At 44.3% G+C, this 15,172-nt stretch overlaps 1 protein-coding gene across 15 annotated transcripts in view; it reads right to left on the bottom strand.

The window, feature by feature from the left end:
* PLEKHA6 (pleckstrin homology domain containing A6) overlaps positions 1-15,172 on the bottom strand; it is a 194,986-nt gene that overhangs the window by 57,672 nt on the left and 122,142 nt on the right. For 14 of the 15 annotated variants that reach the window (XM_081866303.1, XM_081866314.1, XM_081866318.1 and 11 more), the window contains 5 exons: positions 8,339-8,419; positions 7,307-7,421; positions 6,544-6,648; positions 5,926-5,998; positions 3,472-3,572 (listed from right to left, as the gene is read on the bottom strand). In XM_081866303.1, the coding sequence (XP_081722429.1) occupies positions 3,472-3,572; positions 5,926-5,998; positions 6,544-6,648; positions 7,307-7,421; positions 8,339-8,419 (475 nt within the window). Of the gene's footprint in view, positions 1-3,471; positions 3,573-5,925; positions 5,999-6,543; positions 6,649-7,306; positions 7,422-8,338; positions 8,420-13,221; positions 13,278-15,172 lie in introns of those variants that run through there. The other variant, XM_081866316.1, reaches the window with a different exon arrangement.

Below are 15,172 nucleotides of genomic sequence, written 5' to 3'. Positions count from 1 at the left end.
ATTCACCATCAGATCACATAACATGTCCATGGCTACAGCCTGCCCCCCAAAAACCACACACCCACTGTTGCCTGGGGCTGCAATGGTGCAAAAACGTGGTTAAAAAGCATGGATCTACATGGATCCTCAGGATCTTTGCATTCAGTCACCCCAAATTCACCATCAGATCACATAGCATGTCCATGGTTACAGCCTGCCCCCCAAAAATCACACACCCACTGTTGCCTGGGGCTGCAATGGTGCAAAAACGTGGTTACAAAACATGGATCCACATGGATCCTCAGGATTTTTGCATTGGGTCACCCCAAATTCACCATCAGATCACATGTCTGTGGCCACAGCATGAAGCACAAAAATGATACATCCACTGTTTCATTCAGAATGTTTTTTCCCTTGTTTTCCTCCTCTAAAAATGATGTGCGTGTTATGGTCAGGTGCGTGTTATAGAGCGAAAAATACGGTAGCTTGCATGCAGTATAATGGAAGAGCCCTCTAAAGGGATGCCTATAAACAAAATGATTTAGGAATGTAATGTATGGATTGGTTGGTTTGTGTTCACATCATGAATCTTATTGGGTCTACTAAGATTTGTTTTGCATAGGTAGGAAGACCTCTCAAGCACCCCGATTTGAAGCTAGTGTTTCTAAACTCTCCCTCATTAATTTTCAATGTCCCTGATTTATTTATGCTTTTTTAAAAAAAACAGGAAACATGATGTTGTGTATTAGATCACATTGTTTAGAGACTTAGGATCTGTATCCCTCATTCAAAAGGGAAACTGGATGTGTGAGTCTGCACATGAAAAAAAGTTGGCATATAAATATATTGACTCAGCCTTGGGCTGTTACAGCAAAAAGCAACTTGGTAGTCCAGGCAAGAGAGGCAAAGCTTTCCAGCTCTTCTTTGCTCATCCCTCAAAACTAACTCATAATAACCAATGTGTGACACCCTTCCAGCAACGCGGAGTTGTGCAGGTACTCCTGGAACAGTGCCACAGCCCTTAGGATGTGATGCCAGAGGTTGGAGATGACTTCTCCTCTTTCCTGCAATGTCCCTTACATGGATGGCATGTTTACATCACCTCTGGTCTCCCCACCTGCTCCCCCCAGATCTAGTGCAGCAGGGCAGAGAGCTGCTGCTGTTGCTCTAGCACGAGGAGGCATCACCCACCATCAGGACAGAAGGAAGCTTTCTGTGACTAAGGGGCAAATGCTCAGGCTTTCCTTCCAAAGTGGGGCTGGCTGAAGAGGCACATGCATTTCAAATAATCAGCACCTGCTATACCTCCCCTGTTAGTTGAATCATGCAGGAATTCAGACCTGTGGCAACTCTGAGGAGCAGAGGCAGACCAAGTAGCTTTAGGCTGTGATATGAGCAAAATTGGATGTGCCACTCCCGCATACTGGAAAAATTCAGCCACTCACTGGATAATAGGCATGAAACTGAGCCCCTGTGGCATATTGGTTAGAGCAGCCATCCACAACCTGATGCCCTCCACATATTTCAGACTACAATGTCTGTGTTAACTGGGAGGGATGGGAGTTGCAGTTCAAAGCATCTGGAGAGCACCAGGTTGGGAAAGGCTAGGTTAGACTGCAGCACTTGGGTCAGGGAGATCTGGGTCCAGTCATCATCCTCATATGGGGGGGGGGAGCCATAATCTCTGAGGCCATCAAGAATGCCACCCCAAACTCATTGGGAGAAAGAGAAATATACATATGTAATGGATAAATATATGAATAAGGCACATTAACAAACACCATTCCTTGTCCCGTGCAATGTTTTTTGTGGGGGTGGGTGAAACTAAGTTATTTAACAATCTAAAGCATTTTCCAAGGTCAAGGTTTCCCAAGAGTGTACAACATGAGTACTGATGTATTAAAAGGGAAGAAAATGATGTCCACTGGCAAAGCACCTCTCCTCCTTCGCTACCCGACAATACCCTGTGCACAATCAACCATTTTAGAAATAAACAAGCAAATAAATATTAAAATCTTGTTTGGGGGGAAAATGTATGGAAGAGGAGCAAAATAGTTTTCAACATTTCAAAATTAGGCAAAGGGTTCCTCCTCCCAGATGCCCAACGTGAGACTCCTACCCACAGCCTTTGAGTTGAGCTCAACTACCATTGTGGGTTTGATAAATGAGAACAGCAAGGGCTCCTGCAGCTCTTCAGCATTTTTCCAGCTTGTACGCGCAGCCTTCCTAGTAAATATGTCTGTCAACAAGACGTGCTTCCCTCTCAGATGCCGAGGCTCAGAAACAGCCTCAAAGTCCCTGCAAGCAAGCTTGAGGGACCACAGTCAAGCATCCGGAAATAATGTACTTTAGCTGCTGTGCTCTTCCCTTTTGGCCAGTCCTCCCTCTGCAACAACTCCTCAGTGCTATTAGTCAGAGGGCGTGAATATCTCTCCTAGGCAGCTTGGCGGGGACCACACGGAACTGCGTTTTTTAAAAAACAAAAAACCAGAAACTCCAACAACAGCTCAGTCTTGTGTCTAAAGACCACTGCAGATCAGTCTTCCAGTATCACAGAAGACTTCTATGAAAGAACATCTTCCAAAGGAAAATGGGAAGTGGGTGATGGTATCCCTGAACATGCTGCTCATTACTTCCTGTTGCAATACTTAGGGACAGACAGGAAACCTGTGGCCTTTCAGGTGTTACTGGACTCCGATACCCATCAGCCCCAACCAGCATGGCTCCTTGTCAGGGTTGATGTGAGCTGTAGTCCAGCAACCTCAGGAGGGCTGCATTGCGTTTAAAGTCAATAACCTCCCCAGCCTCATGTCCCCCATCATCAGTATCGTGAGCATCATCATCAGCAATAACTATTCAATACATTTCACACATGTCAGCAGTGGTTACAATGGCCCTGAAAGGTAGTAGGTCTGTGTTATCATTCTCATATTGCATAGGTGTCAGGCTGAGGGTAACAGAAGAATGGCTTGCCTAAATTCAAACCTGTTGAGCTGCAGTGAGATTTGAAGTGGATACTTCTAGGTTCATGTCCCAATCCCTTAGAGACTTCACAACAAAGGAAAGTTGTCAAAATTACAATAACCAAGTGGTGAAAGGAACGCTAGGATACCACGCTCTTGGAAAATAAGGGAATAAAGTCTTACAAAAGAGGTGTTCATGTGTTACATTCAACAAGTGTACAATCTGTGTATCTGTGCATTCAACAGTTGAGCTGTACACTCATCCAATTATTTACATGTAATATTTGACAAGTATATGGTCTGTGTAACTTGCACATACCTCTTCATTCAGTCGCCAGTCACCTGCCCACCTTTAAGGACCAAATCCACAGGGTCATGAGCACCACAGCCTAAGAGGAGCCTAAGGACCACTTCTGATACCAACACACAGCTAGCTAGAGCAGAGCAGCTTCCAGCTTCCAACCACACTTCTAGCTGCACATTCAAAAACATCCTGCCACCTCTGTGAGAAGCTCAGCCATTTACTGACCTTAAAGGTGTATTTCCTGCTGATGTTATCCGATGGCTGAACAGCTGCAACCCGAAAACTGAGAAGTGGGATGCTGCCCAAGATGCTTTCCTCCTTCTCGTCTGCATGAAGGAAGGTGGGAGATCAAAGTATTAGACACATACGGAGGCATCCCCTTCTCTCAGCCAACAAGCTAGAAATGCTGTCGCTGTGGAAGGTCTCACACAAATGGGCTCCTTCACCACCATCAGTGGGAAAGAAGAAGCCAAGGATTCACCTTACTGGCAAAATAAGAGCTGGAGCGTTAAGAACAACAATTGCCCCAAGTGGGCCTACACATCTACGTACCTGGGGAAAATGGCTCCTCTCCCTGTCACATCTGTGGCTGCTACTGTCTCTGTCTCAGGCTGGCAAGCACCCTCACACACATATCAGTTACGTTTACAGCTCACAATACTGTCTAGTTAATAATTCATCCCCACCTTCTAGATTCACTGCCAGAGAGGAGTTCAGGCAACAGGTTTCCGAGAACCAAAGGTTGTGAGGCAGATTTTATTTTTATATATAAATATAAAATCTATAAACACACACACATACATACATACATACATACATACACACACCCTATATATGTATGTATATATGAATATACAGTAAGCCCACAACTTATGCACATTTAACTTGTGCACATTCAGCTTTGCGCGCATGACTAAACAAAATGAGAAAGAGGACAGGGTTATGGGGGAAATGACTTTGACAATCCCACCCACCATTGAACCCAGTGTGTTTTGACTATATGCGATTTTGGTTTAGGTATGATCCCTGAAACGTAACCCACACATATGTTGCGGGTTTATGACAGATGGGAAGCATGTGGCCCTCCAGAATACATTGGACTACAACTCCCATCATCTCTGGCCACTGGGTTTTGCTGGCTGGAAATGTCGGGAGTTGGAGTCCAACAAGTAGGGCAACAAGTCCTCCATCCCTGAATACACACACATACATACACATATTTGAAGATGAAAATGCACTGAAATTCTGAATTCTCATTGGGCATTTTTCAGTCATCCAATGACTGAAATAAACCACACACCTCATGGACTGGAGGCCCTCATCTTATAGGAACCTCACAAGCCTCTTTAGCCTTTTTTGTACCATTACAAGTCCAGTTCACTAAACTCTGGCCTGGAGGACCAGTGCCAGCCCTTTTTCATAGGAAAGCATGATTGACAAAAGGGTGTGTGAATGTTAATGTCAGCACATATCCTCTGTGTAAGAAAGAACCAATGATCCAGGCCATCTGCTCCAGAGAAATATGGCAATAGCTGTACCAAGTCTGGCCTTCAAAGACATAATGAAACGTACATTCCCTTCCACAGTTTATCATCACACAGCTTGCATTAGAAGTTACCATAATGCAGAGAGGAGGAAAGAGAGGCATGTTTACTAACAAACATTTTCTGCCTTGTGTGTAATCTTCTCCTAAAGCTACAAAATGCCATGCTGATGCCAGATATATGGAAGGCTATACAACCAGGGAAGGGATTTCCCAGTGCATTGTAAAATCAAGTCAGAGTTGCTGTCTGTGTTAGCTTTAAGCATCTGCCAGAGATTTCCACCCATTTCTCCATCTCTTCCAACAGTAAAATAAAACACTGAGAAGGGGCAGTCAGCCCTCAGATACCCCACAACATTATCTCTCTCTGTTTGCTAAGATTCATTTTCGGCTGAAATTTTCTGAGCAAATCGGGCAACTGGAGAAGAGGCAGAATGCTGGCGGTCTGCAGAACAATCAGAGAAGAAAAGGCAGAATGGGCAGAAATGTGGGTGGGAGGGAGAAAGAATCCTCCCCAAAGCTATGACTCACCCAGGGGGATTGTGCCACTGTCACTGCAGTGTTTTAGGTGCACTCAAATAATGAGTCCCACTTCCTGGTAAACTACACTTTTTGGCCCTGAAAGAATGAATCTTTTTTCATGTGGAAGGTGACTTTGCCAGTATCACAGACACCCATTGGTTATTACCCATGACATCACTGTGAGACTTGTTGAAAGCTGCTTTTGTGTCTACTCGTGTCAGTTTAAATGCCAGCATTTCTCCAGAGGCTGTATGCCATCTTCAACAAATGAACACATTGCTGATACAGGTCACAGGACTCCAATAGGAAAAGACCAGCCAAAGCATGGAGATGAACGCAGTGGCGTAGCGTGGGTTGTCAGCACCCGGGGCAAGGCAAGTAATTTGCGCCCCCTAACCCGTGGATTTGCGCCCCCTAACCCGTGGATTTGCCCTAACCCCAGATGTTGCGCCCGGTGCGGCCGGCCCCCCCTGCACCCCCCACGCTACGCCACTGGATGAACGCAAGCTCCTGACTAAATAAAGGCATAATTTATGGCTTTGCTTTCACACTGTTTTCAGCACTTGTGAGTTACTCAAAGTGCCTACACACCAGACCTTGGTTCTTCTACATACCTTTGTAGTAGAAAAGGCAGCGATCCACCAGTACAAACCAGCGCTTATTCCATTGCTTCACCCCAGAACTCGCCTGTAAAGAGATATTGAAAGCAAATCAAGGCCACAGCATTTACAGCACTGTATGCAATAAAGAGTTGTAGAAGTTTGAAAAGCTTCCCATGAAGAGATGGAACAGCTGGTGCTGAGCTCAGCAGAAGCAAGGGATCGCTGGAATTCTTAGGGGATTTCCAGATAAACAACTCAGAAGACCTCTGAAATCAAGCTGAGATCCTGACAAGGTGGATGGCAGGATAGCAATGCCCAGTATTCTCAGTTACAAGTGCATGTGGTACTTTGGATAAGATTCCAAGTGGAGTGGATACCAAATAGTTGAGACTTAGGTTTTACATTGTGTCCTTGGCTGTGGAAACATTTGGGCTACATTAGGAACGGAGAAAGTTGTGGTGCTGGATATTTGACGGACTCCAACTCACATCAGCCCCATCTAGTATAGACAATGTTCAGGGATGGTAGGAGTTGTGGTCCCCCAACCTCTGGAGGACCACTGGTTCTCCATCCTAGAGTTACATGGATGGATAGATGATGATTGGGTACCCAATAGCCTCTGTAACATACCTGCTTGAAGAGCCAGCCACTCTTAGTCACTGCAGCGTTGGGATTCCTCTTCATGGAATTGGAGCGCTTCCCAAAAGCAATCCCTTTCCGAGAGGAGCGTGAGGCCTTTGGGAAATGAAAGAGAAAGGTTTAGGAAGGAAGGCCACTGATGGAGTGTACAGATTCCTCTGCAGAAATCACTCACAAAACCACAACCAATTCCAGGAGGAACAGCACAGGATAACATAGCGTATGTTAGGCTGAGGAATGCTGGGTGGAACACTGATTTCCTAACACATAGAAAAGACCCATCATATAAGAAAGATGAAGCATTCAAACCATGGGAAACCTGTATGCCAGCCTCCAAAAGTTGTTGGACTACATATCCCTGACCACAGGCCAGGCTGGCTGAAACTGATAGGAGTTGGAATCCAACAATATCTAGAGGATATCAGATTCCTCATCCATGATTTAAACCAACCCACAGTGATGTTTCCACCCCAGATTGGGTAATATTTGTTGTTTATGCTAAGAAATTCCATTTCTCACAAGAGCTCCATGGATGATCATAAAGGCAGCCATGGTTTTTTAGGCTTCTTGTCACTTATAATCTGCACTTATAATTTATCTTTCAGGATTTCATAATGCAAGGTCAGTAATGCTGTCCCCATTTTACAGATCAAGGAAATTAAGGCCCAAATAACTTGGGCATGTTGCTTAAGCAGAACATTGCCACAAAGGGTGGGGGAGAGAACCAAGGTCTCCATGAGAGAACAAAGTATACCCTGCCATTTGGTCGTTCCTGAGGCAAGTCTGAAACCATGGTATGATTGGATGATTCACTGTTGACTGCTGCCGGCCGTTTGCTGCCTGATTTGCTTGACATGTCCAAGGCAGATCTGCAATAGAGAGATGAAAAGAGAAGCATAATCTTCCAGCATATTTTGCTAGAAGGAAAGAATTATGCTGCATTTGTACTGGTTTGTGGGTGTGCTTTAATTTCTGCATCTTGCATTTTTAATATTCTATTTTTGCAGGTAAGCTGCCTAGGTAAAATTTGTTGATGCACGACTATATACAACAAGTAAATAAATATTTTCTAGTATCTTTAGCACATAATGCCGTCTGGTTTATTTATATATAATGCTGTCATTTGCGCACTCAAATAAAGTCACGGGTGCTGGTCTACAGTCACAATTCATTGAAATCAATGGAGCACCTTTACACCAGCTTCAACAATATCAGGAGCTACATTGTATTATTCAGGGCTCTTCCACACTTCCACTTGCCCTGCTGCTTTCCCCCAGAGAAAACCCACTGTTGACTGCTGAATCAAAGCAAACGTCAATTGGGCTTTCTCCAGATGGATGTTTCCTCCAGACTTGTGATAGAGAGAAGTTATTCTGGGGGAAAGTGGTGGAGCAAAGGCAACACCACTTGGACACACATCTAGAAAACATGGGGCAGGCAGAAAAATGTCTGGCTCAATGCTGTCTAGGCATGGGACAAGCAGAAGTGTGGACAAGCCCTTAGCCTTCTCCAACCTGGTGCTGTCCAGATGTTTTGGACTATAGCTGGCTAGGGCTCATAGAAGCAGTATTCATAAACATCTGGAGGGCTGCAGATTAGGGAAGACTGGCACAAATGCTCCTTCACATCCATCAGAAGTTGCCTTGCAGCAAATCCTTGCCATTCTTTCTTGAGCTGAATTTCTAGGGCAAGAAGAATGCCATTTGCTCTCAGGCGGCACACTTAAGCCTTCTCGTCTCCTTCATGAACCCCCACTCTTGTGCTCAAAATGAGAGAGAGGACCTACCTTTGCAAGTCAAACTGGTTGTTCTCTTCTGGGATTTGGCCAGTCACTGGGTGAATAAAAGTGTTCCGTCTTTCATTATGGCTGGAAAAACACACAAGAGAGATGGGCTATGCATTAATTAGGTGGCTCAGGTTGAAGTACACTCCCCATGTTGGCTGAGGATTCATTAGATACCACAGAATTAATAACCTGTCCAAACAATCCATCTTTCAGAATGATCACCCAGTATCTATAACTATTCAGCAGCAGTGGATTTACATGACCAGCGGCATCAGTTAATTCAATAAACTCCCCTTTACGCAGTACTTCAGTGCATGTGCCACTTGATTTATAATCATTAATCAATTAATAATTTCTTATTGGTTAATTATTTCTACTGAATTTTGAATTATTAAGACTGTTGAAGTTACTTAAAGGGAAAGAGCCGCCACACAAGGTTTTCAAAAAGAAAAAGAAAACAATTCAAGGTATATACCGGTAACTACATTAGTAGTAGTAGTAGTAACAGCAGCAAAATAATAACAATATATTAACAGTGAAATGAATTGGGTATACAAATAATTACAACTGAGACTCAACATTATATGGCCACAGGATTGAGTATATTCAATCCTGAGTTTGGGGGTGGGGTTGCCCACTGAGATACTACCATCTCATTTTCCAGTGGTACCAATTTGGCTTCATTTTTGTCGGCACGCACCACCTGATTTCACTATTAGAGGGAGTGCCAGTGTGCAAGGAGACCCTTTGCTTTTAAGTTCTGGCCTTTTTATTGCTACACCTGGCCCAGTGATCAATTGGGATACTATAAACGTCTCTACTTTCACTGCAGGTATAGAAATATGTTTATGTTTTCCCCTTGCTCATATCAGAGAAGGAAATTGCAATCTGCCTTTGAGCCTAACTTACAGAATCTACAAAAGCTTTACCCCGTCATTGCTGTCTCAAATGTGCTTATAGCCTACAGAATGCTTCCAAGGAATCAACCATCAACACGTAATAGCACATACAGTTCAATGTAAGTGCTCATTTTGGGGAGCTATGCTATCACAGCAGCCAGGAATCTTATTGTCAACTTCTGTGGAGGCATATCTCACCCTGCACGGAGTTTTTTTCCATACAGATCTGACACTGCCTGGAATAAACAGCATCTGTATTGATGGCTTTAATGAAAAGGAAGCAGCATACATAATACACCAATGAAAGACTTGCGCAGTCACCAGGAAACAAGCTGTGAGCTCAGCAACCTGTGAATTTCACCCTGCCACTCAAAAGAAAGCCTTTCTCATGGTCCCAGCTCTCTCTGTCAGTTATTTAACCACACACACACAAATGCACACACCAACCACAATAATTAAAGTCTTCACAAACAGCAACTGTGATTCAGTTTGAAATATTATCATTGCACACCTGAGGCCCAAAGCATATTACAGTGGAGGGAGAATATTAATACAGTCCTTTTCATGCACCCTCCTAAATGAGACATCAAGAGCTACACAGCCTGGTTTTTTTCTGTTCAGGGGCTAAAATGGCCTCTGTTTGCTGGCAGAAATCTGGAAAGAGTGCTTTGTAGCCTTCCCCAAGCCTTTTGCCAGTGAAACATTCTGAGAATTTGACTATTTGAACACTGCAAACTCTGGCCAAATGCCACTGATTTAAACCATATGCTAAAGAAGATAGGAACTCATTCTACAGGTTTGGGGCTAGTTGCTGCCAGATCAGGACTAGCCCTGTAGTGTAAACGTTGCTGCTGATAGGAATGAAAGAAATGACTCCATCCATTTTTCATGTCTCTCAGTGAGCAACTGCAAGGGTAAAATTCAAAAATGCCCCACCTCCACCATGATCCGCTGACAAACAAGTACCTCAATATACACACACACACACACACACACACACACACACACACGTATATATTAAGTGGCACCTCTGTGTCATTTATGAAAGTGCCATGGACCTGCACTTCACAAATACATTGGTACAGGAAGCTGTCACTCCACTGGTGCTAAAGAATGAGAGAGAATTTAGCGAAAGGATGACGCCATTCAGGGGGCTAACTAGTTAAAGCTAAGAGATCATTTTCACAGTGTGCAAAGCAGAGGTGGGACAATTTTGGACAAGACCACTTTAGAATGCAGGTAGGAGGAAGTCTTATTTTTTAATGTTCCTCTAATGAACGCATTCCTGCCAACCTAGCAGTTCGAAAGCACGTCAAAGTGCAAGTAGATAAATAGGTACGGCTCCGGCGGGAAGGTAAACGGCGTTTCCATGCGCTGCTCTGGTTCACCAGAAGCGGCTTAGTCATGCTGGCCACATGACCCGGAAGCTGTACGCCGGCTCCCTCAGCCAATAAAGCGAGATGAGTGCCGCAACCCCAGAGTCATCCGTGACTGGACCTTACGGTCAGGGGTCCCTTTACCTTTAATGAACCCATGTCTGTGCATCAGATTCACACCAGAAAGAAAGACTGAGGATACCCTTATTTATGCTAAGTTTACCACATTCAAGGAAGATACAGACAGACACACTGTATCTGGGAGTGGGGGAGAACAGAGACAGAGACCCCACACAGAACAACAGATCTATCCAGCAACAAGGCCTATCCCATAAGCATTTAGTGCTTTTCCAAATAACACTGAAGTGTACTGGCTCAAACAAAAAAATATTAAATTACAGAAGCCAAAACAAATCAAGGCAGCAGCACTCTGTGATGTGCTTTTCCAGACACAGATTTTAATTAGAACATATTCTGTTATCTTGGCCTGCTGGGCATTGTTACTTCTCTGGGCCTGTTTACAAAAACAAAACAAAAAACCAACGGTTTTCATTCCACCCCACCCTAAGGGAGGTTGTCTAAGGCCCAGTGTGTGTGTTTATGCCCTGATCTCATGATGAACCTGATCTCATGATGAACCTGTTGTGTGAACTACATAAGAACAAATCACAAGTTTGGCTGCACGTGAGGAATTCCACACAATTTGTCCCTTGCACAAAGGAAGCCTTTCCTCCTCACCCGCTGCAGCTTCTTTCTGTGCATCCTCTGAGCTTTTAAATGGCCAGGCATCATCTTAGGGCAAAGAGTTGGCAAGAAGAGCACTGAAGAAGTTTATTGCAAATCAAGGAGCTAAACCACACAAGGACGGCAAAGAAATTCAGGGTCCCTTGACAATTTGGAGCCTAGACATGGTTATCAGTGAGGCATGAGTGAACATGAGTGTGGAGTGTGTGCATAAATAACAGAAGACTCAGTGACACAATGGCCAGCTTACTCAGGTTGGGCTGCCGTATTCTCTTTACACCCCCAGAATTACTCTGGAGTCTGACCCTTTCCCCAGGATGAACAACTTGGCAGGCTGAATATCACTTGGCCAGCAGCTGCCCCTCCCAATCACCTTCATGGCAGCACTTCATCACTAGTTTCTAAAACAAATCCTTCCTTGTGAGGTTATGAAGGCTTTACAATATATTCCAACTACAGAAGTCTAGTCCTTAAAATCAGGAAATGATTTTCACATTTTAAAGCCAAACTTGCCATTCCTGCTAAACCTGAATCTACTTTCACTGAATTGTTTTTCTTAATTTGATAACATCCTTTCTTGGAAATGTTTATTGAGTGACAAGTTCAACCACAGCACCCTCCACCCTTTCCCCAAAGCCAGTTGTGGGTAAAATCCAAGATCAACATAAAACAGAGTAGGTTCTGCCAATCTCAGCAAAGCTTCCGAACCACTTGCAACTTATGAAAGGGGTTAACTTCCATGTGCTAAAGGAATGCTGAAGGCTGATGGCATTTCTCTAATAATTGGGTTGGCTTTAAAAAAAAACCTGAACATGGGGGTGCATGCAAGCAGTAAAGCAGAGCAGGGCTAGTCTTTAAGCATTATCAGTTCCAACACACACCCATACCCTTTGAGCTCCCTGCCCCTTAACTCATTTTCACAAGCCAGCTGCAAAACTCAGACTCTAGTTCATTATATCAGACATGCACAAGACCAGTTAGCTCATAGGAGAAAGATGCTTTGAGGGTGAAGCATCCATAAGCCGAAGTGGGGGAGGGCAGAGACCATGGCAATCAAGGCGATCCTGCTGGCTTCAAGGAGCTTTGGACTAAGACCACAGAAATTTCCTGGAGCAGATTAAACGCAGGTGCTGGGTAGCAAGCTGTAACGGGCACACCTTGCTTTGATCCGAATGATACTATCTAGAGTATGAAATGAGACCATGAATAGCGTTACATAACAAAACAGCAGGAGTTGTAAGGAAAAGTGCATAGGAGGCCATTCCTTACTCAGATCCTGATACAGGAACTACCTATTAAAAGAAACAAGAGGAGACCATCATGGAATTGAGAGATGAGGCAGGAGGTAGATTTAAAAAGAAGACGACGAAGAAGAGTTTGGATTTGATATCCCACTTTATCACTACCCTTCCTCCCCACAACAAACACTCTGTGAGGTGAGTGGGACTGAGAGACTTCAGAGAAGTGTGACTAGCCCAAGGTCACCCAGCAGCTGCAAGTGGAGGAGCGGAGACGCGAACCCGGTTCACCAGATTACGAGTCCACTGCTCTTAACCACTACACCACACTGGCTCCCTTTTGCTGACCCCAATTTCAGTGCCTGTCTCCTTCTCCCATTCTCACCTAATTTTTCTCCACAGTCCTCTGCCTCCCAATCACCCACCCTGAGAACATAATAAGAGCCTGCTGGGTCAGGCTAACAACCAATCTAGCCCAGCATCCTGTTCTCATAGTGGCCAACCAGATGCCTGTGGAGAAACCCACAAGCAGGGCCCAAGCACAAGAGCACTCTCCCCTCCGCATCTTCTTCCAAAGCACATTTTCTCCATCACCAAAATAGCAAACCTGTTTCCTCCCTACTCACCCCTCAAAACAGTTCCCTCCTCCCCTGACTTCCACTGGCATTTTGGGATAGTGGATCTCGACTCTTTAAAGGCACCCTCTTCTACCCTTTCTTGGTCTCCCTCTCCTCTGCCAATTGGTAGGCATGCCTCAGCATCCGCATGCAGACAACAAGGCTTGTAAATTGATAGAAAATGTAATGCGCTGGTTTAAAACAATGCAAAGTGATCAACCATCTCAGGAAAACAGCTGTTGGGGAATATCCCACAGATGAACTGCCAGAGGCCATGCTTTCTCTGCTTGTCACCTTGGGATTATCTCCCTGCTGATGTCTTTGGTCACCCACAACCCCTCCCAGAAGCTCCCTAGTCTCCTGGCATTTTGTAGCCAATATAGTTCTTCATTACTGAAGCGAACACTTCAGAACCAAAGAGCTACAATTTTGACTAGTTGATTATGGTGGATTATACACCTCCTTGCAGCATTATTTCAGCCTTAAATTGGCTTCTGACCAGTGCTGGAACAACACTACCTGCCTGCCGACTCCAGCTCCACTGGCTTCTGTCCAGGGTCCTGACGACTTTCTTCCTATTCTCTCTTGCACTGTGTGTTCACAACGATTACTGCTGCCTCCTGCCTGCTGATCCATGATCTTGCCTATTTATTTTTTAATTTATTTATTGCTCATAAATACTCTCCGCAGGCTTATTTCACCTCTGTGGGATTTATCCTCAAACAGGAGGCATCCTTCAGGACAGCACATATATCTGAACTTGGTTCTATATAGTGTGTGTCCAGATTGCCCTCACCCCTTCCTGAAATCTGAAGCAGTGCCCCTGCACAACTGCACTACCATGTACAACTCAGTAATATTTAAGGTGCTCTTCCACTATTAAAGTAATAGCCTGATGAACCATTAGAATAATCCAATATTGCACTAATTGTCTATGATTTGGGATTATCTTGGCATTTATTTGTGGTGGTATGAAACATAATGAAGGATCAAGACAGATGATGCTCTTGTAATTTTGTAGTGCACCTAGAATGCAAACCCCAAGAGGGACCGTGTTGTTGACCTCATCAGCTGAGACTTATCCTTGGAAGCTAAAGTGACCCTGATGGCAAATATCAGATGTCCCCAAATGAGGGCACCTTCAAATGAAGTATTCATGACACAGAAGTAGCATGGCAATATCTTCCAAGGGTAAATTTACCATGTCAAAATGCAGTAAGATAAATTCGATTGCAAGGCACAGGACAATATGAAAATCCTAGGATGGGGTGAGGTGAAAGATACTTGTGAGCTTAACCCTGCAGGAAGTGTGGAGAGCAGTCACAGATGGGGTTCAAGAGCTCATAAAGGTGGAATTGTGGAGATCTGGGGCTCTTCTGCAGATTCTGCCAGAAGATTCATGTGGCCTATTTCAAACCTGGCAGGTGTGTGGTGGATGTTTTCAGTTTTGCATTTAGCAAACAGGTAAGGGAAGAGAATATCATCTTTCAATAATTTCATAGCAGTGCCAATTGCAATAAACATTGAGATCTGCAAAAGTTGGTTTCTCATCTATATATCATTTCTAATTTTAACAAATGCCTTTTTGGGAGAGCAGAGCAATTGCCCTGGGCTGCATCCTCTGAGAAGGGCACATTAAGCATTGTTGAACAGTGAACTCCAGTTGGGAGGCAGCGTAACAATGACACAGGGTACGATGAGGAAGAAGAGGTAACTCAACTGAATATTCTGCTTCCTGGACTTCTCAGGGTTCTAATATGTGGCTGGTTTTACCTCTGGTATGCTACAAGAAAATGCAATCCACCACCTGTTAAGATAAATTTCCATCACAATTGTCAGGATGCCCACATCTCCATTTTACTTTCAGGAATTGAAGCCCAAAGCAGCATGAAGCAACTTTCTCCAAGGCTACTATGATGGTCTATTTTGAGGTCTTCCATTTCCCAGCCCAGCATCTAAA

Source organism: Podarcis erhardii (genome assembly GCF_964252035.2).
Source record: "Podarcis erhardii genome assembly, chromosome: 6".
NCBI lineage: Eukaryota > Metazoa > Chordata > Lepidosauria > Squamata > Lacertidae > Podarcis > Podarcis erhardii.
The sequence above is the reverse complement of the archived record's forward strand: the minus strand, read 5'-3'. Positions and strand labels throughout refer to the sequence as shown.